A 24,288-nucleotide genomic window follows, 5' to 3' on the forward strand; every position below is an offset into this window, starting at 1 on the left:
TACTATCAATAGAAAAAACAATTTACCATACATGATTTATGAAAGGAACCTGTGACATAAAGACAAACTTACTGTTAATTGTTTGTAAAGCTAGTGAATTGCTTGCAAGTCAGTTTGTAAACCACTTTGTAGTTTGTATCAATTATCCAAGCCTTGGAAAAAACAAGTTAGGATTACAGCGTCACATTGATTTTTTTTCCCTTTAAAGGTAAATTAGCCATAACACTGCAAGTAAAATCTTACAGGTGATATTAAGAACAGCCAGTCTTAGCTCTAAAGTAATGGTCATTTATAAAATTGATAGAGAAAACCAACTACTCCTTTTAATGTGTGACATTAGATCAGTAAAAAGGATGTGTTTTAAAATTGTCCTCTAATTTTGGCTACAGCTGAATTGAAATAACAGGAAGGATTGCATCTCTCCTTTTCAAATGTGGATACCTCAATTTCATTACCTCTACTTGAGAGTACTAACAGGAGGCAGGAAAGAAGTTGCTGGAGAAATAATTAAAAACCTGGGAAATAATTTGAAAACATAAGTAACTTTTACTCAGCAGTGTGAAAAGATTTGGAGTGAGTCAAATGAGGACCCACTGCCCAGCAAAATTGCCTTAATAAAAAGGGCTGTGAGACTTGGCTTTTCAAAGATGAGAGAGAAGGTAGAACAACAGATAAGCCTGGACATTCCACAAAAAGAGATAAATTTAAAGATTATTGTACCCACTTACTGTGTTACACCTCAGGAAATCAGTGGTTAGCAGCAGGTTAACTCTATACAGCTGGATATTGTTTTAGCTTTCAACAAGTATTATTGAAACAAAAATGCTACTTTTCCTGTACCATAATAAGGGTAACTTAGAAGTATTTTTAAATAAAAAAAACTACAGGAAACATTCCTACTTCTATACTTAGAGGTTTCTGGAACTAAGTAATTTTCCAAATAACTGATATTCATTTGTATACCTAACCCCCCCACCTTACTGCTTCTGTAGAACAAGTAAAAGACATGCGTTTGTGTGATCCTATTTTATCAAATATTGCCAAAACCACTCTGGTTTTGTTTTATTGGTTTTATTATTGAGGAAAAATAACCTTTTGAAATGCAAATGTCCATGCCATCTAAACAGTTGTAGCACATTTCTTTTTACTGGATTATAAAACTACAAATGCTGCTAAAGGTGACAATTCCTAAGGGACAGTGGGCTTGGGGTATTTTTTTGTGAATGGAGTTGTCTGAAATGGCATCAATTTCCTGTCTACTTCAGAGGACATCTAACTTTCATCCATAATTAATCCCTGCAGTGGAGTAATTACACCCATATAAAACCCATGTGTTCTTGTGATCTCAGCCATAAATGTAATATCAAATGGTATTGCTTGAAGCAAGGTTGGACACATGGACTCAACCTTTTCATTCTATAGTGCTTGTGTATGGAGAGGTTTACCAAAATCTCATCGGACATGACTTTTTTTAAAGCACTCAAAAAGAGAACAAGCAGTTCTTTTCAAAGAAAAAAAACAAGAAAATATTGTGGTTTACAGAAAAGATGCAATTTATACACAAAATGACCAGCTTTAACACACGTATTGTAATTAAAATATCACAGCAGACAGCACATGTCTAAGAGCTAGCTTCTTTCTTCACAGGCACAAGTTATAAATTAATTGAAACTACCAAAGAACTACCAATTAATTGAAACAGCAAAGAAGAGAAGATTAATCCCATGTCCACAACAAGTCAAGTAATCACCCAAGGAAATATCTGCTTTGCAAAATCTCTTTAAACATACGCATTAATTTGAAGTATTACACACATTTGCCTACTACTAAAATGAACTACATGTTTACCTGGACTGACGGAATACAAAGGATACCTCTTAAACTACTCTAAGCTTGCTCTTTATCAAAAGCCAGTGCATTTTAACTGAATATCACATTAGTCCGAAAAATTGCTAATATTTGGGAGTCTGTCAGAAGACTATAGGAGAACTGCAGAAGGACACACATCTCCACAAAATGTGCTTGCAAGAGACTTCAGTTTTCCTGAAAGCAACATCCAGATTTTGAGAAAACATCATACTGCTTCACAATATGATGTGTGGGACTTACAGGCAATGGCATGTCATCATCATGTCATCTTGCAGATTATTACTACACCTCTTATATTGCTGGAATTACTAAGTTTCAATTTCCTCCACTGGGTAAAAGTGCAAGGGTGACAGGACTATTGCCAGAAAGCTTGTGATAAATCTTAATTAGAATACAAGCCTTTGGAGCAGAGGTGTGCCTTGACAGATTAACTTTTTTAATCCCTTGAAATCTTGTCAAGTCTCTTTTAACCTCCTGATTGTCAATTACATGTTCCTACATCCTTTTGTGTGAGGATTATCTTTCTCAATGAACGTTTTATTCTCAGTGCCATGAACAATAATAGCAAGCGACATCCACAACACCAACCAAGTACGAATTCCCTGCACTCCTGAAGCAGTAATACTCTGCTTTGTGCTTAATCTGGAACACAGCAATGAGATTTTTGCTTTAAAAACATCAGCCAAAGGCATTATCCACAAGAGTATTCTTGCAAGAGGCAAGAAAGTATATTTCACGTTTATGCTTCACGACAGATGTTCAACATGTTTAGATTTTGTACTATTTCAAAAAAGATGGTAAAAACACTTTCAGCCCAGTAAGGCAGTAAAGAACAACAACTTCGTTTTTGGACTACTCATTCTATCTCTGCCTCCCAGTCTTGAAAGAAAGAATGTGGTGAACATAAGAAATTACATTATTATTTACAAAATATTTCCACTCTAAGGAAGCCAAATGAGCTCATCACCAATGCTTTAAACATTATATGAAGCTCATACAGATATTTAAAATCCATAGCTTTGGGATACTAAGAAAAATAATTTGATCACATGTTAGACAGAGCTGAAAACCTCTGTAATGCACAAAGTCATGGAAGTACTAGCTGTAATATTAAGCCTCATTCTAAAGCAAAAAACCAGTGTGGAAAGTCACATTTGTATCTGAATACTGCTCTTCACCAAGCACATGTCAGGAGTGAGTGAAAAGAGTTGCCTGAACCAGTATTAATTATTAGTTATGAGTAAGCCAAGGGCTACATTTATCAATTATCTGGCTTTTGTGATTTTATCTTTAAAGATTTTTAAGTACTGAAATAGAAGCTGGAGATTGGTACTTCAGACATCAGGGACTATTCTAAGGTCCATTCAACTTTAGTAATTTCAGGAGGTGGTTTTCTAGCTGCTAAATTATTGTGCTGGGTAGCTGACCTCACACTGAAGGCCCAGTTGAAGCAGGAGAGAGCAACATGTGGCACTGATGTCTAAAACAACAGGCACACAGATTTTGTCAGGCACAGAGCAGAGGCACATGTGCTGGGAAGGCAGACCCCTCCACACGGCCCTGCCATCAGAGGCAGCCAGCTTCTGGCTGCCCCTGACACTCACAGCTAAGACAGATCTGGAAACATCCATTCTGGACAGAAGAGAGACATCACTATGTACCCTAATCCAAAGATTCTTAATTTGACAGGCTGCCACTTCCAAATCCCACCAAGCTTTAATTTTGAACAAAAGATGACCAATGAACATTGTTGCTGCCTCCAAATGCACCAGAGACACATGAAACCTTCCCTAAAAGCCCCATGGATTGTTAAAATGAGTAGTCAGTCTACACTTTGCAACAAATGATGTACTTTCTACAGTGCTAGAGACATTGGCTGTCTTCACAAATCCAGATAAAGTGAGCACAGAGTGAGTATGAACATGAGAACATCAATGTGGTTCTACTAAGTGGCGCAATCAGACAATGCTAAAGAGCTGTGCTTGGATAGCTGGCACGCTTTCTCAGAAAGGTTACATAAGAGAAGTTTCCCTGCTGCAGATTTTTGCATGGTAATTTGAATAGATTGTGATAGGTAGATTTGGTCAACTGTAAAATCTCAGAGCACTTCCTTCAAATTATTACAGCAGATCAAAAGGAAAACCAATTTGTTTTATTTTTGAGAATCAGATATATAAATACATTTGTTTACCTCATGGCTTTATTTTGTTGGAAAAACAAATTGGCTGAGAGCACAAACCTAGCTAACTGTAAAAATCTGCCACATATTTGTAGACCGGGAACATATTTTCAACCCACACACCTCAGTGATGCTCCAGACATAGCTAGGGTCCCAGCAAAACTGAGTGAAGCAGACAGAAATGGGAAGAGAAGGAAGTAAGCCAAAAGTTGTTGCTGAAACTCTCAGTGACAATAGCATTACAATACTCAAAATTAAATTTATGTCAAAAAGAAAAACAGTTTCTATAAAAGCATAATGAAAAGTAAGGTAATTAATGACAATTAAACCATATTCTCCCTCATGCCTGTTCATTACAATACCTATGCTAGGTATTGTAATAAAAAATTCCATTTAAATGGCATTATTAATTAAGTTGTTTTCCTTATTCTTGGCAGTAACTGAGCCTTACAAACAGCAGAAAAATGTTAACTTGGCATTGCAATCAAAAAGAAATATTATATTGTACTTTATTGATAAAGTAAAATAGATTATTAGGTATATTTAGTTATTGCTTTAGTGACAAAATTCAGTTTTGTGATTGTCAAGGCTATAAATCAATTAGTTATGGAGAGTAGTTCTGCCCTACTATGACTTCTGCCACTGAACCCAACAGGAAGGGCAGCTGGTCCTCCACAATTTGGGAAGATCTGTGAGTGCCAGCAGCTGTCACACTATATCCTGACTAATATGGGAGAACCACTGACAACAAACTCAGAAATATCACTGAGGACAGAGGATGTTAGCCCTAGTCTACAAAAACAGACAATTAAGTAATTTTCAACAATTACTTAAAACTCACCTCAGATAGTCACACACTATCTTTCACACTTCTCATCCGTCTGATGTGTCAGTCTCCTCTAATAATGAAACCAGATTGCTATTTTTCCTGGACATTTCCTTCTCTTTCTACCTAAAAACCTCTTAAGTTGCTCTGTTCTTATTCTCAGGAAGTTTTTGAGATAACTCTGAAGACAGCTGTCCATTATTTGAAATATACTGGCACATGATGTTCAGCTTATTTTTAATATTTTGGGATGATGATAAAACAGTAACATTTTTAGACAGACAAAAAGCATGAGTGCTTATTATAATAACTGCAAAACAAGCACAATGCAGCTATTTTTATACAGTGTAGAAAATATTAATTATCTGTAATTATCAAACATGGCTTTCTAATCTGGTATTTTTTCCATTCACATTTCATTTGAAGCTTTCATCATGATCTTATGGTAATCTGCGTTGTAGCAGAAGCCAAGTTTTTCTACTGTTTCCCACAGAATGAAGTACCAACTAAAATACATGTTTTCCCATAAGATATTTCATCTGTTAAGTCTAAATATTAGCTTTATTTTCTGTCCAAACTGGATTTGCTTAAGTAGGAAAAAAATACTGATAGATAAAGAAAGCGGTGAAGTGATGAAGGCAATAGAGACAAAAATAATTATTTGGCCTTTTAAATGAAATGGAATTACTTTTTGTTTGTTTTTGGTTTTCTTTTTTTCCAACAGAAGAGATGCCCTTCTGTTATCACCAACATGTAAATACTTGCTTTATCACAATGAATAGCTGACTGGTGTATATTCTTGTTCTGACCACTGACTGCTGAGATAAGGCTAACAAAATGATCAATCCCAAGTTACACAAAGAGTGAAGTGCTCAATGACTTGAAAGTATGACAGGTTGCTGTGAAGCAGTCAGGACAGGAAAGGCCCGACTAAATAGCTCAGGTCTTATTGTGCATTCAAATGATGTTTTATGTTCGTGGAAATTTATTTAGCAGACATAAGACAAAATTCATGACAGATGCCTGCAATTTTTCAGTGTACAGCTCTTCATGCTTAGTTGACTGAATCTGGTATTGTGCAGTTACAGCACTGAGGAACTGAATTGCTCCCCTCTTCAGTTCCATGTACACTGAAAATGGCAGTAATTTCTTATATTGATTTACAAAATGTCAAGACAGTGCCATTGGCAATGGAGAATCAATTGCTAGAGTGACTCTTGGGGAAGAAAGAGGGGTTCTGAGGTCCCCAAATTCTCATTAATTTCATCCATTAATTGCTGAATCCACACTACAGCAGAAATAATTAGTACAGTACAAATCAGTTTGTTAATACAACTGGTCAGAGTCTGTGATATGTAACAACATATTGGAAACAACTCCTTCTGACTGGTTAGTTCCCTATAATTACACAGTGGATTTTTCTGTTCCGAAAAATCACATCCAAGAACAACTAAACTCCTTCGCTTAGTAAAACCCAAGTGGACAGGGAAAATCCCAAAATGTGGAATTAAAGGACGGTGGTTACATATGAAACTTTGACCTGGTGCTTATTTTTGACCTAGGAGGTGCTCTTCAGAACTTGCCTTCAGAACTTTCTTTTTATTCATTCATTCACTGCAAGTGATGGATGCTGAAGGAGGCAGTAAGCCACGGAGAAACCAAGGAAACAAAGTGCTGTGTTGTCCCCACATAATAAAACTGAACTCTATTTCTGGTTTCACACGGACACTCTGTACCAAGCTGGTTAAAACTGTTAATGTCTGTACAGAAAGAGGTCAAACAAAGGCAACTTCATTCTTCTTACTCCTTAATGGCTTATATTTAATATTGCTCTTCCCAGTCTTCCAAACAGGGGAAGAAGATTCTAAAATATTTATGTTGGACAAAAAAGGTTGCTTTTTTCCTTGGTTGCAAATCTGATTACAGACAGAAGTTAAGCAAATGAGCAGCTTAAAGAAATTCCAATGTAAACCTGATCCCAAAATAAGGCAGTTAAAGTTCTTTACTCCCCATTTTGTAATCCATTATTTCAGGGAGCTTTTCCTTGAATCCTTGACTTTAAACTAGAGCTATTTTTAATTCCTGTCTTCTATATGTTAATACACTATCTTTTGTTTCAGCACTTGCGTGTTTCTGTTGCTTTATTTCTTTCTCAACCATTTAACAGTAGATGAAGCCTCAAAGCAAAGGACCAACACTTTCCACAACTTTCTTCTACTTTCTCTTAGCAGGCCTAATCGACAGGAATAGAAAGTTTAAATACTTTGTACATTGCAGAATGGTTGAGAGAGACCTGTGGGCTAGAAATGCAAGAATTCATGGGAAGACTTTCCATTAGACTGAAATAACATTTTCAATTCCTTGTGATCCCCAAGACTGCAGTAAGTGGCTTTAGAGTGTAGTGTCTGCTCTGGTCTCTACCCATGCTGACACTCTCTGCTCTCACCTCATCTTTGCAGACTTTGGAAACGCAGGAGTCTTTCCTGTCAGAGTGATGGAAGAAGTGCAAGACATACCAGACTCTTGATGCAGCTCCTTCCTCTGGCTGGGCTAATTGACGGAGCAGTAATTGACTGAGCAGTTCTGCAAAGGCAGACATGAAGTCTAGCAAACTGTCTCTTCTGCCTTATGTCGCCTGAGCAGAGGCAGCAAGATCTCAAGTCACTTTCTCTACCCCATACTCACTGTAACTAAAATAAGCCTGGGCATGACACGTTTATCTCTGCACTTCTGAGAAGGGCTGGGTTACACCACCACTCACTGGAAGAGTGGTCTATTAGTCCTTCTGTCTGCAGCTGCCACAGGCACACCACAGACATCAGCCACACCTTATCAACGTGTACTGGCATATTCTGCTGCAATCAGGCTGCAAAATGGGTGTTTTCCCAGCTCTTGACAGTGATACTTCATATTGAATTCATTCTTTCATGCAAATACTACAAGGTGGTATGGTAGCATTTTCACACTTGTAGCAACATATTTCTGTGAAGTTCAAAACATGTCTCAAACTGGCTATACAAATATGACATGCCACTTCCGCTGCTGTAAACTTCAGCAGAGATGCTAGACTACTGTATTGGAGGCATATCACAGGGTGCTAGGGGTCACATAACACTGCAATCCCTCCCTTCTTTTAATATTACAAACAATTTCCTACTCAGTCATTTCCCTTTTACACCTATATTATGAAACATGTCTCCTCTGAAGACATGTTTCCTAGACTCCTACAAGGGAGTAGGGTTATTCAGCCTGAAGAAGAGAAGGCTCTGGGGACACCTTACAGCAGCCTTCTATTACCCAAAGGGGACCTGAAAGAGACCTGGAGAGGGACTTCTCACAAAGATGGGAGAAAGGGGAATGGCTTTAACTGAAATGGGACAGGTTTAGATTAGATACCAGGAATAAATTCTTTGCTGTGAGGTGGTCAGACAATGCAACAGGTTGCCCAGAGAAGCTGTGGATGCCCCATCCCTGGATGTATTCAAGGTCAGGCTGGATGGTGCTTTGAGCAACCTGATCTAGCACAACATGTCCCTGTCCATGGCAGGGGGTTTAAAACTAAATGATCTTAAATATCTGTTCCAACCCAAACCATTCTATGAAACAGTCAACTAAGATGAAGGAGTGCTTCCATCTTACATTAATGATTTCTACTCATTTATACTTAGCTGGCCTATTAAACGGGGAATATTTCTGATATCACATCTGCAGAGACGGGAAAACCACATATATGAATGAGTGCAATCCATTCGTCATTTTATGGACACAAAGTTCTCTAGAGAGCATCTCTGAGTGCTGAATTTTACATTTAGATTGCTGAGTTAGCTGAAATATGTGTAATATCACCAGTAGGCATTGAGCTCCCTATTGACTGTGGGCAGGGGAAGGCTGTTGTGCATTATTTCAGCTAGGATGTGAGCTGGCGTGCACCCACGAAATGAAATGTTGTACAGCTATCTTTTCTTTACAGGGTATGTGAATAAATGATGTGCGAAGCTTTCAGCCCTTGCTCACGGGAAAGCTCCGTCCTCTTTCCCGAATATAGGAATAGAGGCGCATTAGACATGCTTGTATTTCTTAATGCGCCTGGGGGAGAAATAAGCCGGCACAGCTATCTTCCTGTGCCCCTCAGATTCATAAGTAATCTGGCTCTTTGGGGCTGGCAAAGTGTAGAGCTCAGCTCACAATCAGGTCTCCAGTGTTTTACTGTATGTATGGCTGTTTTTCCCAACTTCTGACAGTGATACTTCATGCTGAATTCTTTCTTGCATATTTATGCATTTATTTAGTAGCAGATGTTTACTTCTGATGATTTATGAGGCAATATTACAAACACTGAGCACAATTAATGTGTTTTATAAGTGGGATTATTTCAATCCTACTTAAAAAAAGATTTCATGTCAAAACTCAACTCTAAACCACACCTTTAAACTCCTTGCACATTCACATGAAACAACCACAAATGCAATGACTGAAGGAAGCTGAAGAGCAGTGGCAAGCCCTACATTTGCATATACATCTTTTGTTCTTTGGGGCTGCCAGCTGAGGTGGAAAGGGTGCTCAGGGGCTCAGCTGTGCTGGGTCAGAGGGGAATTTCTCCAGCTACTCAGAAACCCAGTTTCTTGCATTGTTCACAGGAGATTCAACTCAGTACGAACTACTTCAAAGGCTCTATAGAGCTTATGCTGTGTCTTGCACTGAAATGCAACAAGGTTGTTTGAATGGTGACATGAAGATTTAAGGATCTTAAGGCCTTCTAGGCTCTATTATAAATTAACACTGCTTTTAAAAAGAGGGAAGGAAAGAGAGATTGACTTCTTTCGGTTTTCTTTCCTCCACTCCTCAAGATGCTAAACTTGTGTCCAACCAGTAACAAAAACCAGATCATTACACTTATATTTCCGTAACTGTGATGACCAAAACTTCTAATTAACAAGTCAGTTAAAAGAAAGTCTTTGAAAACCATTTATGGTCTCAAGAGATTAAAAAATCTGTAATCTGGACAAAGATGCAAAGGAAGTTATGAGTGCAAAATGATCCTGTTGTGTTCCCTTATTAAAGTCAAGGACATTTTCTCATAGTCAACTATTGCTTCTATTAACTGCCTAAAACTCCAATTACATACTATTTATAGTGAATATTAATGAAAATAATTAAGGAGATTAAGAAATGAAGGAAATATTCTAAAATAAAATTTGGAAAACAGAATTTAACAAACAAATAGAGAAAAGTGACATTAATTAAAAATAAACAACCCACAAGAGAGGAAGAAGTCTAAATCTTCACTGCATGTTGTCTTTCGGACAATTACTTTCCCTATTTCACAATCCAACATCTGTATTAGACTTCTGCTCCAGTTCTATACACAAACCTACATGGATGTAATGATGAAATAGGTGACAGTCAGCATTCCTAAAGATTGTATTAGAAATATTTCAGCAAAATGAGAGGAAAAGAGTTCCAACGATATGCTGAAAGTTATAGTCACATCATGGAATTTTTACAGCCTATATTTTACGTATACTTTTATAAGAACTTGACCCCACATAATTTAATTGTAGTGTGAATACTTCTTTGAAGTTAATTCACTGACCATCAAGCTACAGGATGCTTGCAAAATATTCAAATTTCCTAATTTCTCAAAACAATTGTGACTTTTCATTAAATCCTTGTGGCTTTTAGTGTTGCCAAAGACTTGGCTAGTTAAAGGTTAGTGTGTCACAGTCCATGTATAATCCATCAGACACCACTGTCCGCAGTGACAATTATAAAAAATGGGACTCACCTATAAAGTAGGACAGCAGTATTGCCAGCAGCACTGAGACCCCTACAGCACAGAGTGCAGTACATTTCCAGCTACAGTACTTTGAAGACTTCTTGAATTTAAAAGCACTTCTGGACAGGGTGTTCCTAGGTAGTGGCCGAGTAGGAGGGGAATAAACAGAACCCGATGCCATTGTGTACCCTGGCGTGGCAGTGCTGAACAGCGGTGTGGTCCCTGTTCCTGTTTTGAATAGGAAATGCCTGTGAAAGAAAGAGCATATGGTAAAGTATAAAAGTAAATCAAGCTGAAGCACAGGCAATCATAACTCTTTTGTTTGATGTTGCCCATTTTTCAATTAGCTAACAACATCCAATCTACAAAGGGTCATAGTAGCAATAACTTGTTGTCACACTCACATGTAAAAAGACACTTTCCCTTTAAGTAAAGACCAAAGCCCCCCAAACATTAATAATACACTGGCATCCAGACAGGAAACAGAACTACCCAAAATACAGGGTAGCAGGGAGGAAGTCTCTCATAGTTTATCCGACAAGTAGGGACAGGCTTTCTGCTGCTGTTTATTTGTGTTGGCTTCTGCAACAGACTACAGGGAATTCCATTAAAAAGTCAATAATGAGCAATGTGACTGCAGTCCACACTACTTATCACAGCTTTCCTAAGTTAAGTACAAAGAAAACAGCAATCTCTGAGTTACAAATTTCTGGCAACTTCTTCAAAAATAGTCACTTAAGAAGTTTTTTTTGTCTGTCCTAAGTATTCAGTTCACTAGTTCGCATCTACTTGCACATATTCCTACCATAAAAAAATCTGATTATGGATACAAGGAGCTAGCTATAGCCTAGCAGAAATAGTCCAAAGAAATATATCTACTAAGTGTTCAAGAAGACCAAAATCCAGCAACAGATGTGAAAAGCAAAGTTAAAGTTAAGCACACTGTGAGTCACCAGTTTATTTTTTCAATTAAAATCTCCAAAGGAAATATTACTCCCTGAGCTTCTATATGGTAGAATCCTTTAATTTCACTTCATGCAATCATAATTACTTTGAAAGAGTCTCTAAACATGGCACATTTTACCTGGAGTTTTTCTCCAGATACACATGCACAACTCTATGAACAACAAAACCTCATTCAAAGAAAGGTCTTTGCACCAGAGGTTTCCCACCAAGTTGTTATGTTGGCAGCCCTGTAGCATATGGCTTGCCCTTACCTAATTAAGCCCAGCAAAATGAATACATTATATGTAAAAATGGTAAGAAAGCATTCTGTGGAGACTTTGAACTTACCAACACACAGCTAAATAGAACCAGAAAGGGGTTTGGGTTTTGTCATAGCTGAGAGACACTCATGAATTGCTGATACCCAGGTCCTCCTGAAGGTAAGTGCATGCTGTATTTGCCTGCTGCCTGTCACTTATACAGCACTGCTCAGAGGATCCAGCACTAACTGAGCCAGCTGTGCAGGGGCAAAGCCTTTCTAGTTACACCACGCGGCACTGAGCTGCTTCTTAGCCATGGGACTTTGATTCTCTGGGACAAATGCTCGGATTCTTGCATAGTAATGGACCAATTTACACTATTAAAGACACTAGAAATTAGTTTGCCCCACTGCAGCCTGAGAAAAATACCAGCAGTTGATAAACAAGATTTGTTGTTTACAGGTGATTTTGCTATGGGAGGTTAACGGATGAATTACAACATCTTGGCATAGGTCCTCTACTTGGAAATATTTGCATTACAAACATGAAATATTTTACATAGGTTACTTCATTCTGAACAATATTCAACTTGATGGCAGCAACAGAAGCTTATGCATTAGATCTACTGGTGCACAACAGCACACCCCAATTTTTTTTAGCTTCTGAGCTCAGAGTATAATCAACAATCTCAAAAGACAAAGTCCTGGTAGCTTAAGTCCTGTCTAAGAAGGTACTTCATTAAAACTTGTGACATTTTCAATGCAGCAAAGACCAAAATAATAACTAGCCCTATGTAAAAATATTTACAACAGCATTACTTGGATTGTACAGATTCAGAGAATCATGTAAATTCATTAAGTCCTGATAAGTGTCTTATCCACTTGACCTTTATTGCTCTTTCCTTTCTGGCTACATATGGTAAATGCTATGCCCAGGTATATTTCACAAACAGATCCCAAAAGAACCCAACAAACACAAAGGTAGCTGTTTCCCTTTTCATGTGCAATATGTATTGTTTTGGGGGACAGAAGCAAAGCCATACAATAGATACAACAATACTCCTATATATGAGCGTCCTGTTAAAAATAAGAAGCTGCCTGACCACCCTGCAATTTTCACACCCTCCTTCTTCTGCTGTAAGGCTCCACAAACTAAAAATGGGATTGGCATTATATGAGCACTTGACTAGAACTCCAATATAGTTTAAGTTTTAAGAAAATAGCACAATAAAATAGTCTGCCACTGATATTTTCCTTTTTTATTTTCTCTGAGAAAGTGAGAATTGATGCTGGCTTTGGTAGACCACAGACTACTAGAGACTGTAATCCATATTCTCAAAGCCTTTGAGGAGTTAACCCTATAGACAAACTCCAGAGATGACAGCGATGGTGTGAACTGTCATAACTCTGACAGTCCACCTCAGGCATCAAGGTAATGAAAGAAAATTATAACTTTTATATGTGAATCTTAGAAAAATGTAGGTTGGAAACGACCCTTAAGATCATTGAGGCCAACTGTTAACTCAGCACTGCCAAGTCCACCTCTAAACCATGTCCCCAAATGCCACATCAACACATTTTTTAAATACCTGCAGGGATTATGACTCAACCACTTCCCTGGGCAGATTGTTCTGAAGTTTGACAACCCTTTCAAAGAAGAAGCTTTTCCTAATATCCAATCTAAACTTCCCCTAGTGCAACTTGAAGCCATTTCTTCTTGTCCTATGGCTTGTTACTTGTGAGAAGAAAACAACCCCCACCTGGCTACAATCTCCTTTCAGGTGGTTACAGGGAGTGGTAAGAATCCCCCCCAAACCTGCTTTTCTCCAGGCTAAAGAAGCCCCACTCCCTCAGCCGCTCCTCATAAGGCTTGTGCTCCAGGACCTTCACCAGCTTCACTGCCCTTCTCTGGACCTCCATGTCCTTCCTGAACCAGGGGCCCAGAACTGCACACAGCACTTGAGGTGTAGCCTCATCAGTAGTGCCAAGTACAGAGCGAAGATCCTCTCCTGATCCTGCTGCCACACTATTTTTGAGGCAGGCCAGGAAGCCACCTGGCCTTCTTGGCCACCTGGGCACACTGCTGGATCGTGTTCAGCGGGCAGTCAACCAGCACTTCCAGGGCTTTTCTGCAAGACAGCTTTCCAGCCACTCTTCCCCCAGCTCGTAGCACTGCAGGAGGTTTTTGTGACCCAAGTGCAGGACCCAGCACTTGGCCTTATTTAACCTTTTACAGCAGGCCTTGCTCCATCGATCCAGCCTGTCCAGATCTCTCTGTGGAACCTTCTACCCTCCAGCAGATCAACAGTCCCATCCAGCCTGGTGTGTCTCTGAACTTGCTGAGGGAGCACTTAATCTCTCCATTAATAAATCATTGATAAAGATTGTTGATAACAGACAAAGCATCATCAGCTGGGCAAGGGAGGTGATTATCCTGCTCTGCTCTGCACTGCTGGGGCCTCACCTTGAATACTGTGTGCAGTTTTGGGCACCACAATGTAAGAAGGTTATAAAGTTATTAGAGAGTATCCAAAGAAGGGCCATGAGGATGGTGAAGGGCTTTGAGGGGAAGCCATATGAGGAGCAGCTGAGGTCACTTGGTCTGTTCAGTCTGGAAAAGGGGAGACTGAGGGGAGACCTCATTTCAGTCTACAATTTCCTTGTGAAGTGGAGGGGCAGGCACTGATCTCTGTGGTGATCAGTGAAGGACACAAGGGAACAGCATGAAACTGTGTCAGAGGAGGTTTAGGTTGGATATTAGAAAAAGGTTCTTCACTCAGAGGTTGGTTGGACACAGGAACAGGCTCCCCAGGGAAGAGGTCACAGCACCAAACCTGAGAGAGTCCAGCAAGTGTTTGGACAACATTTTTGGGCACATGGTGTGACTCTTGGGGATGGTTCTGTGCAGGGCTGGGAATTAACTCGATGATCTTGGTGGGTCCCTTCCAACACAGCTTCTTCTGTGATACTGTGAAATTAAACAGGACTGTTCCTGTTTAACTGGGGACACCACTCATGACTGGCCACCAGATGGATGGAACTGCACTCGCCACCCTCCGGACCTGGCCATTCAGCCACTCTTCTACCCCTGAAGAGTGCACCTGCCCATGGCATCATCAGCCAGTTACTCCAGGAGTGTGCTGTGGGAATTCAGCAGTGGGAATTCAGGAATGTGCTGTCTTGGGCAGCACACAGCACAGCTCCTCACTTTAAGCTATTCTCCTTTGCTTTAAATCCCATGAACAAAATGCCAGAGTGGTTGCACCGTCTGGCTGAACGCTGAGGGAAAAATAAGGACAGAAAAGTCAGTCTGGCATCTTCATGTGGGTTAAGAAAATTTGTTTGGATATCTCTATTTTTAATGAGTGGAGTTAGTAACAAAGTTGTCAGAGACTCTCCTGCTACATTAACTCCGAGTGATAAGTATTTAAAGTGTAATGCTATCAGACTTGCACATCTTGTCTGCCTCACTGAGCCATGCCAAACTGTTCCTATGAGACTCTTGGAAGGATATGGCATCTGACAACAAATCCAGGCTGCTTCCAGATAATGCTGAAATTCTTATGCTCTTGAAATATAATCCATCCACAAATGATTTAAATTATCTATATATCTATCTACTTTGTCTTTTCAAACTATGGAGCTCAAATAGCTAATTTCTAAAGCCTAAACCGTTTGCACTACTTGACCAGGCACTGACTTACAGGAAATTACACTATATTTCATCTCATAGGGAGCTTATAGCTTCTGCAATAGTGTATCTTCCCTTCAAAATTGATCACATAACATGCACTTGCTACATCTTCACACAAGCAGCACTTTAAATATTTTATTAAGCTATGGAGTACAAAACTCCAGTGAATCATGCTAATATTTTACAAGACAAGCCCGTACTGTATTATTAAATAATTCAACTTTTAAAGCAAATAATATTCCACTTTTACATTTATTCAATATATATTTCTGCCAACTTATTCAAGAGATGTTGCTATTAAAAAGTCAGCTAATCTTAGCATTTTAAGTGGGAAGTATTCAGTACCTAACAAATCTAAACTACAAAATACAAAGTTTTATCATAAAATAATCTTTGGATGCAAAGACAGCTGGGAAGTACCCTTATTTCACAAATGGTAGGCATTTTACTTAAGCTTTTGCCCTTACAATAAAAGATGGAAATACAGCATCAAAAAACTCAAAAGGTGTCAGCTCAGAAAACAGAAGCATGTGAATAAAAGTAAAATAATAATGTTTTTAATTTACTCACTACTCTTTGAGCACCAAGTGCTGATGTGCACTGGCTGACATGCAGATGGTTTCTCCCTTCTCATACTGGTGCAGAGAGAGGGCTCACAGCAAATCAGATTTTTTTGTGCTGCCACTCCCTCTGTGGAAAATAAAACTGAAGCATTCTCTACTAAATTCAGTAAATAGAAAAACAAAAGGGGTAAAAAAAATGATAAAAACCGTCCATGAGTTTGGCAGAAAGATTAAGTTAACTGAAAACTGTGTCTTTATAGAAATGGAGATAGACTATCAAAATATTCAAGGACAGTAAGACTCAGCCCAGAAGCCTGAGTACTTTTGATATAAGACAGCCAGCTGTCCAGCAACAGAAATGTGATTTAGAATAACTTTCTTCATGAAAGGATCTATGACAAGAACTTTTGACCGCAGCTTAGAAGAAAATGGATACTATGCATCAATGAATGCAATATTATATAAACACATCTGGAAAGCCCTGGACTCCAGATTGCCAGAAGCTGAGATATTATATACACAAACTATCACCAAGCAAAAAAGGAGTATTAACATTACTTCATAAATAGACTAGTCTCAACTGGAATAGAGTTATTGCATAATTTTAACATTCCTAATATAATTTTTACATTAGATACATGACTTTTTTAGCTTATGCTGAAGTTGCCTCACCTTGCTAAAGAACAACTTCTCTAATTTTGGGCATCATATATATAGAATGCTTTGCAATATTGGAAGATGTAAAAAAGCCTACCTTATCATTTCAAAAAACTTTTTTGGCAGCATTTTGGTTCTGTTTTAAATTATTTCTTACAGTGCAACCCTGCAAATGGAGTGCTGAATCACATGGCAAGTATGTCACACCACAGTAAAAGTCACACAGGACTTAAACAAAACTAATACTAAATATGGAATTGTGAATAAGGCCCAGCAAAATTGTACTAAACTTCTCACAGTACATCAGAATATACATCATATTTTATCACCCTGCCAGTGAGATTGAATGGCAGCTACTGTTACTTTGTGCAACATTATTATTTAGTTGACGTCTGCTATCACAGAATAAAGGCCAATATTGCTAGGCCTTATGCATACAAGAACTAAACACTCCTCATCTTAAGAGCTATAATACCATTGATCCAGAATTAATCTGTATTTAGAATATGTGCGTTTAAAAACCCTAAATAATTTAATCCTAAATCTTTGGATCTTGTGTATCATTGTACACTAACAGAATCTGAAAAATATGGAGGAGAAAATGTAATTATCTGATCATGTTTCTGAATAGAGAGATTCCATTGTGATCAGTAAAAAATGTCCTAGTGCTATAGGTTTTCTTGCAGTTCTATCTTCTACACTGTCCTAAATGCAATGTTTGGTCAGTTCATGATGATCCTGTTAGTGATAAATGGCTCTACAGATCATTACAGCCCACTGCTAGAAGACAACTGACGAAGAACAGCTTAACACTCAGAAGACTGCACTACAAAAGGAATCCAATATTAGAAATTATCTTAGTACTTCTGATGGAGGTGTCTGTCTAAAAACCAGTGTAAGGGGTAGGATTCCTGAAAGCATATGCAGAACAATGAGAAAGTTAGTTTATTCCAAAAATGATGGAGAAAGAGATAACTTATTTGACAGAGAACAGTTACAAAAGCTGTGTAAAACTGTAACCAAATAAGCAGAAACAGGAATTATTGTAGTTGGGTAGACCATGAAGAACAACACCCTGTCTGAAAGTGGCCAGTACAAAGGGAGGGAATGAATGCCTTCCAGTCTGTTTATTCACTAACAGCTTGCTCTTTCTCTAAGCAGCCCAAAACTCATGCTCTCGCTGATGTTTTGTGGCATTTTGTTCTGCAGGCTAAACATGCACTATATCAAAATGTATTTCCTTCTATCAATTTCAATTTAAATTCAACTGATTATTTCCTTGTTCTTCTATAATGAGTATGTACTGTTTGCCCCGCAGTACACAAAGACAAGTTTTTATAATACTACTCTTTGGCTCACTTAATTTTTTAGGGTAAAACACACAAAAGCATTAAGAACTAATTGCCTAAAGCAAAAAAGCAAAATTTAGGTTTTTTATGGGTCAGGCAAAGGCAACTGTGGAGATGAGGAAAGCTATTTTCAGATACCTGTTGTTTCAGTGCAGAATAAATCAAAACTGACATTTGGAAGTTGACAGAATGGAAAGTGACTTGAAAAGAGGTGAAGGAGAAAAGAAAAACTATCCCTAACATTTTTTTGCATTTTTTTCTTTTACCTCTAGGTATCGAAATATCCACATATACAGAATGCTCTAAAACTTTCTTTCATGTAAGCAAAAAGTCCACTAATCTGTTTTATTGACTCATCTGTCACCCTTGCAATTTGAGAAAAACTCTGGACACAATAGCAATCACCAACAGAGAAGACCACTGTTGACTCAAAAGATCACTGTACTTTACTGGACTGTTCCAGCTAAGGCAATAGCATTCTTTTCTTTCTGTAATCACCAATTAAATATTTCATTAAATGAGCACACCAATTTTCACATTGTGGAGCACAGGTTAATCCTCCCCCCAAACCAACTCAAATCTGCCAGCATCCATCTCTATTAAAAATTATCTATTTGCCTCTAAGGTGTGTTGAGTCTTTGGACATTATTACATGAATTAACACATTTTTAAGCAAGCTCAGGCAAAATGTCTTATGTATTCTGTTAAGGTCCTCAATCTATTAGCCTGGATTCACTCCAAGGCACAAGAGGTAACAGACCTTAGACACTTAGGATTAGAAACACATCAATTTTGTTCTCCTAAGGCTCCAGAGGTGGAAAAAACTTCTATCAAATCCACTTTGAGTGAATGCAAGTTGAGAGAAATGTAAATTTCAGTGAATTTATGTTTCAGTGGCATACTTCTGTATCAGGACCCAACTCCTCTGCTTAGAATTGAATAGTACTCCTAATGACCTGGGTTTGACTTTGAATATACAGGTACTGTTGAATTCCTAGGAATAAAAACGGTTAACTATTCTGTATTGTAATGAACAAAACTGTGATGATTGCTCACCTGAACTAAAAAAAAAAAAAAAAAAAACCCACAAGATTTTTCCTCCAAATGGTCCCAATTCATAATGCACCTATCTGGAGATAGAAGTAAACAATAATTCTGCTTTTCAATAACACAGTGGAACTTTCTATAAAAGTTTGGCAGCACCATGAGGCCAATGTAAGCAAATAAGACATAAGGGTAGCTGAAATTTTATCCTTTTATTTTTCTGATGTTTCAAATGGGAAGAACAGACTCTCAGACAGAACACACTTCTAAGGTTTGGGAGCTCTGCCTCAAATACATCATCACTAACACATGCAGAGAGAGTGCACATCTATCTCTGTGCAAAGACCTAGAAGAGATACAAAGAGATAATTAATCTTAAGAAAGTTAAAGAAAGGAAGGATAAATCCAGCTGCAGCTATTATAGTTTGCTCCTACTTCTCTCATTTAGGATTTTGTTTTTGTCTCTCCCTGACTTTCTTGTATGCAAACCAGATGAATTTTTTCCCTCCTGGGAGTGGGTTATCTTGCTTTTTTGTTTGTTCAAAAAACTCTGTGACATACATTACCCATCAAAATGAGGAGAAAACCATTAAATGTGTAAAAGACAGTGATCCAAGATCATGATCTATCACAGTACTGCACCTACTGACTGGTGTGCCCTCTCTCTGCTGACAGACCCTATTCATGCTGGATTCAACTGCGTTCCCTGAGAGAGACCATAACCCTCACCTGCCACCTGACATTAGAAACCTCTGCCTGATTCACTAATGGATAGATCACATCAATAAATACAATTCCTTGCAGTAAGCTGAGGAAACAGATAGAAAGAAAAGATTAATCTCTGCTGACTAACATTATAGGAAAGATGTAAAAGATAACAGAAATTCCTGGCTAGGTTTCATGTGAACTCTGGTTCATTGATGCATGAGAAAAGCTTTCCCAGCAGGCTCTAGCAGGAATTGGATTTTTGTTTCTCTGTGAACACTTAATGCCTGTCTTCATCTTCTTTTTACATTCTTCTGAGATGAAACTTTGTAGCTGGTGGTGTTTGCCCTTAGCACAGGCTTATGACTGACTTCCACAGAACCATATGGCTGCATTTAACATAACTCCAAGCCAGCACAAAAACTGTGTTACGCTGTGAATTTCTCTTAGTTTATTTTCTGGGCAGAATTTAAATAAAAGAAATTTCTTAGGAAGAAACAGAAGTGAATTTCTGCTTCTTTTGAGTCATTATTAATGCTATCAATCCTGGAAAAAGCTTCAAGATCACAGCAGATGAAAAGATGATCAAAGTTTGGGGGAAAGAAAGGAAGAGAAGACAGCTATTATCCATACGTAGAAACAGAGGAAACATCTGTAGGAAATGGAGATAATCCCCCTCTACCAGATTATTCAAATGTTTCAGAAAAGCACTTTACATATGGCAACAGTTGCTTGAATTTGGCTCAGTTTACACCAAGGACCTGCCTTCTTTGCAAACTGAACACTGACATCCAAGAAAGAACAAAAGTCCTACTAGGGTTAAAGCGTCTTCCTTACTGCTTTGTGCTCTTTCACATCTGCCTCCTGCAGGCTACAGCTCCACTGCTGGCTGCTGGAGAAAGAATGGAGAAGTCAGGCATAGCAACTTCCAGCTGAAACTTCAAAGAACAATTCAGACAAGACAGTGTTCCAATCTGCTGTGAAAGTCACCAGGACATGATGACTTGAAGGACCGAATGCTGACAAAAGCCTCAGACTTCCTCTCCTTCGGTGCATTAGAGTAAATCTTCCTTTTCATCACCCCTACCTTCTTTGTGGTACAAGAAAGAATGTAGTGCTACAGGATGGAAAGGACATCTGTTATCCTCTTATTTGTTTCTCCAAATTCAGATTTGGGCTGCTAGTTCTGGACCCCAGAGAAGGAGTAGTTAATTTCTGCATATCTAGGACCAAAGGAATCAGAATAATCAGATGGCTCTGCCAAGCCTGCTCTTTTGTGCTCCTCTGCTATGCTGCACTCCGTGAAGATGAACAAGGGGAACAAACAAAGCTAAGCCACACTTTGCAGAAATGAGCAAGAGAGTCCAATGCAAAGAATGTCTTGTGCTGGGTGAACAAGGAAAGAAACCCGGCTCAGTTGTAGCTACTCATACTGCTCACTTGCAGGAGTGTCCCACTACTTACTTTCCAGATAAGAGTGAAACAAGATCTATGTATTGCTGGAAAAATATCCAGTAGTTCTGTTGCCTTACAGGCTTCCTCTGGGTCTCTCAGAGGACTAGTACTTACACAGACTTCCATCTATGTTACAGTGAGTGGCTCAGCTCTTGATATTGTTGATGTTCACTTCTGAAGAAGGCACCAGTTGGGAGTGAACTTGGCAGCCCTTTACTGCACTTCCTTATACTGAATTCAGTATTTCTGATGCAATATTCCTGCTATTACAGTTCTCCTCTCTCCAAAGGAAGGGAGAGCAGAGGAAAGCATCTGAATTTTGCAGTGAGGACCTGAAATGCTTATGCGAGCAGTAAGGATTTACATTACACTTCATTATCTTCTCTGCTCTTCAGGAATCATATCGCTACCAAGACAGTCAGGAAAAGTTGTCTCTGAGATGAGGCACTCTAACCTTAGCTAATTTCTATCTTAAATAATGGATAAATTACACTTTCCAAGCAGAAAATCAAAGGAATGTAGAGCACAGCTACTCCTCCAATCTTTTTACTACCCTTGCTGTCTTCATAAAGTTGGAAGGGAACAATTGCTCTAAATGTCTCAAAAGGCACACGGAGAGTATTTCAGAAAGAAATATAGTTTAAGAAGGCATTATTTACTCAAGGATTAATTCAGAAGTTGGAACAAACGTTGAAAGTTTGTCTGGACTGACAGAGCATAGTCTCTCATATGCAACATGCCAAGTTTCACAGAACTGAGAGACCACCATTCACTGATTCACAAAGGCAGAGGATTACATCCAGAGGAGGGTGATGCTTTGTATTTTATGGTACTCATTTTCACACACACTTTTTGCAGACTCTTCATGCAACCAGCATTATCAGAGATACTGAATGCAGGCACTATAGAGTCATCCAGGTCTTTGTTTTGCCTGACATGTGGTATTGTTTCCTCACTTGTTTGAATGTGACAGAAAGAATCTCCAGAATCTGTTAAAATCCCCTTCTGGTTCAACTTGACCTGCACTTACTGGGATGGCAAGCTCAGCTGCAGCCAAGCAACTGCAGAAAGAAGCTAGCTTTTAATTTTGCAAGTGTTTTGTGCTAGCTTTATGATTTTTTCTTTTTTTACTAAAGTGTTAACTTGTGATTTTACTTAAGAAAGTTTGAAGAAACTTTAGAAATCATATTGAATGCTTTCTCATCTGCATAGGCCATCACAGATAGAAAATCTATGGTTTGATTATTTCTGGCCTCTGTCACTAGTAGAGCATATGGCAGTAGCCAAGGTTTCTGCCCATGCTGAGTCAGTCCCATAGGTGATGAGGTGCAAACAATTCAAAAGGATTTCACAAATAATCACAAGCAGTAAAGGACAAGAAATTATCTCCATTTTCATCATAGATATTCAGCCTGTAGTCCTCTAGCATTTAATCTATCTCCCACCTTGCTTAACCAACCAGTCTCAGTTCCTTCTTATGGACTACTCCATCTACCCATTTGACAGTCACTCCTACCCACTCTGTACTCAGCCTCTTTCAGTTTTCTCCTCTACCATATTAAGCATACCCTAAACTCAGCTCTCCCGAACTTTCTACCAAACAGATGACAAAAATTCCAAATCAACCTCCTCGCAAAGAATTCCTACTTAAATACAACAGAAGTTTTCTAACATTGCACAAGTATGAAATTTTCAGAAAATGTGGGGATAATAGAAAACAGAGAATACAGAATATAGAAAAAATACAGAAATAGAAAATACCAGCAAGCTTTATCTATAAGTAATTTAAATACAGTCATTTGCTAATAGTGAATCTTACATATTTTTAGATTTTGACACCTAGGTAACTTAGGGAAGAGGACTACCAGGTTAGGTAAAAGGAAAACAGACTTCTTACTTCAAACTAAGCTGATTTGTCAACAGGTACACTAACATATGTTTGTACATCTGAGAAAAAAATAAAGCCAACAATACATACTGCTAAAATACACTGAGATTTCCAGCTGTCTTATGATAATTAATGCACACTGAATACATCTCTTGAAGCAATAAACAACTGTTCTTTAGGTCTAGGCCTATGAAACATTAGACTTTCTATATAAAATGTATATTTCTATATTAATTCTTAACACTGAAGTTGTCAAATTGATTACATTAATATTCTCTCCATAAGCCATACAAATTAAGAAACAGTATATCATAACGCATGACATGAAAACAAAGAAACAAATATATAATGATTCTAGCTGTGACACAGTATGCTGTTGACATTGATAAACTGAATCTTCATGCTGATAGCATTTTGTAGTCTCAAATCTATTATGCTTTGGAACTGATGTATTATTATCTCTGGACAACTTTCACACCAGGAGATGATCCCTGCTAGCATAATTTTAAAAATGAAGGGATTACAAACAAGATAAATTTCATTGTATTGTTACCTGAATTAGTCTCAACTAACAGAAATTTCATATAACATACATCATTTGTTAAAATACTTACATTTCTTGATCCTATTACAAACATATAAAGCATAAACCAGGCACAGTTCTATTAACTCTACTACAGCATTTATGCATCTGAACCAGTATTGTATGGTAATTGTTCTACAGGGAACAATAATATTTGGCTTTGTTCTGTTTTAATATACTATGCTTACATTTTTACTTTGAAGACAATATATTGGGATCTTCTGGCAAGTATCTGTAATATCTTTGAGTTTGCTGATAATGATTGACTAATTGAATTTAACATACAATTCTCCTGCTGTTGATTTTAATTTGTGGCTAGGTGAAAGCTTAAGAGTTTTTGGGAAAAGCAGATTGATGTACTGTGTCAATATATATACAGATTAATTAGTAGGCAACTGCAGATCTCCTCATTTAATCAAATAGCACATTGTCCCTTTTATGAAGTTTGGAGTTACCATTAACAAAACAGAATTTGGACATAAAAATCTGATTTTTA

General features: G+C 38.1%; 1 protein-coding gene across 35 annotated transcripts in view; it reads right to left on the minus strand.

Annotated features, from left to right (window-relative positions):
• TENM3 (teneurin transmembrane protein 3) overlaps positions 1-24,288 on the minus strand; it is a 1,284,378-nt gene that overhangs the window by 103,562 nt on the left and 1,156,528 nt on the right. For all 35 annotated transcript variants that reach the window (XM_030947662.1, XM_030947654.1, XM_030947660.1 and 32 more), the window contains one exon: positions 10,660-10,898. In XM_030947662.1, coding sequence (XP_030803522.1) covers positions 10,660-10,898 — 239 coding nt within the window. The remainder of the gene's footprint in view (positions 1-10,659; positions 10,899-24,288) is intronic.

This window comes from Camarhynchus parvulus, chromosome 4, assembly GCF_901933205.1.
Source record: "Camarhynchus parvulus chromosome 4, STF_HiC, whole genome shotgun sequence".
NCBI lineage: Eukaryota > Metazoa > Chordata > Aves > Passeriformes > Thraupidae > Camarhynchus > Camarhynchus parvulus.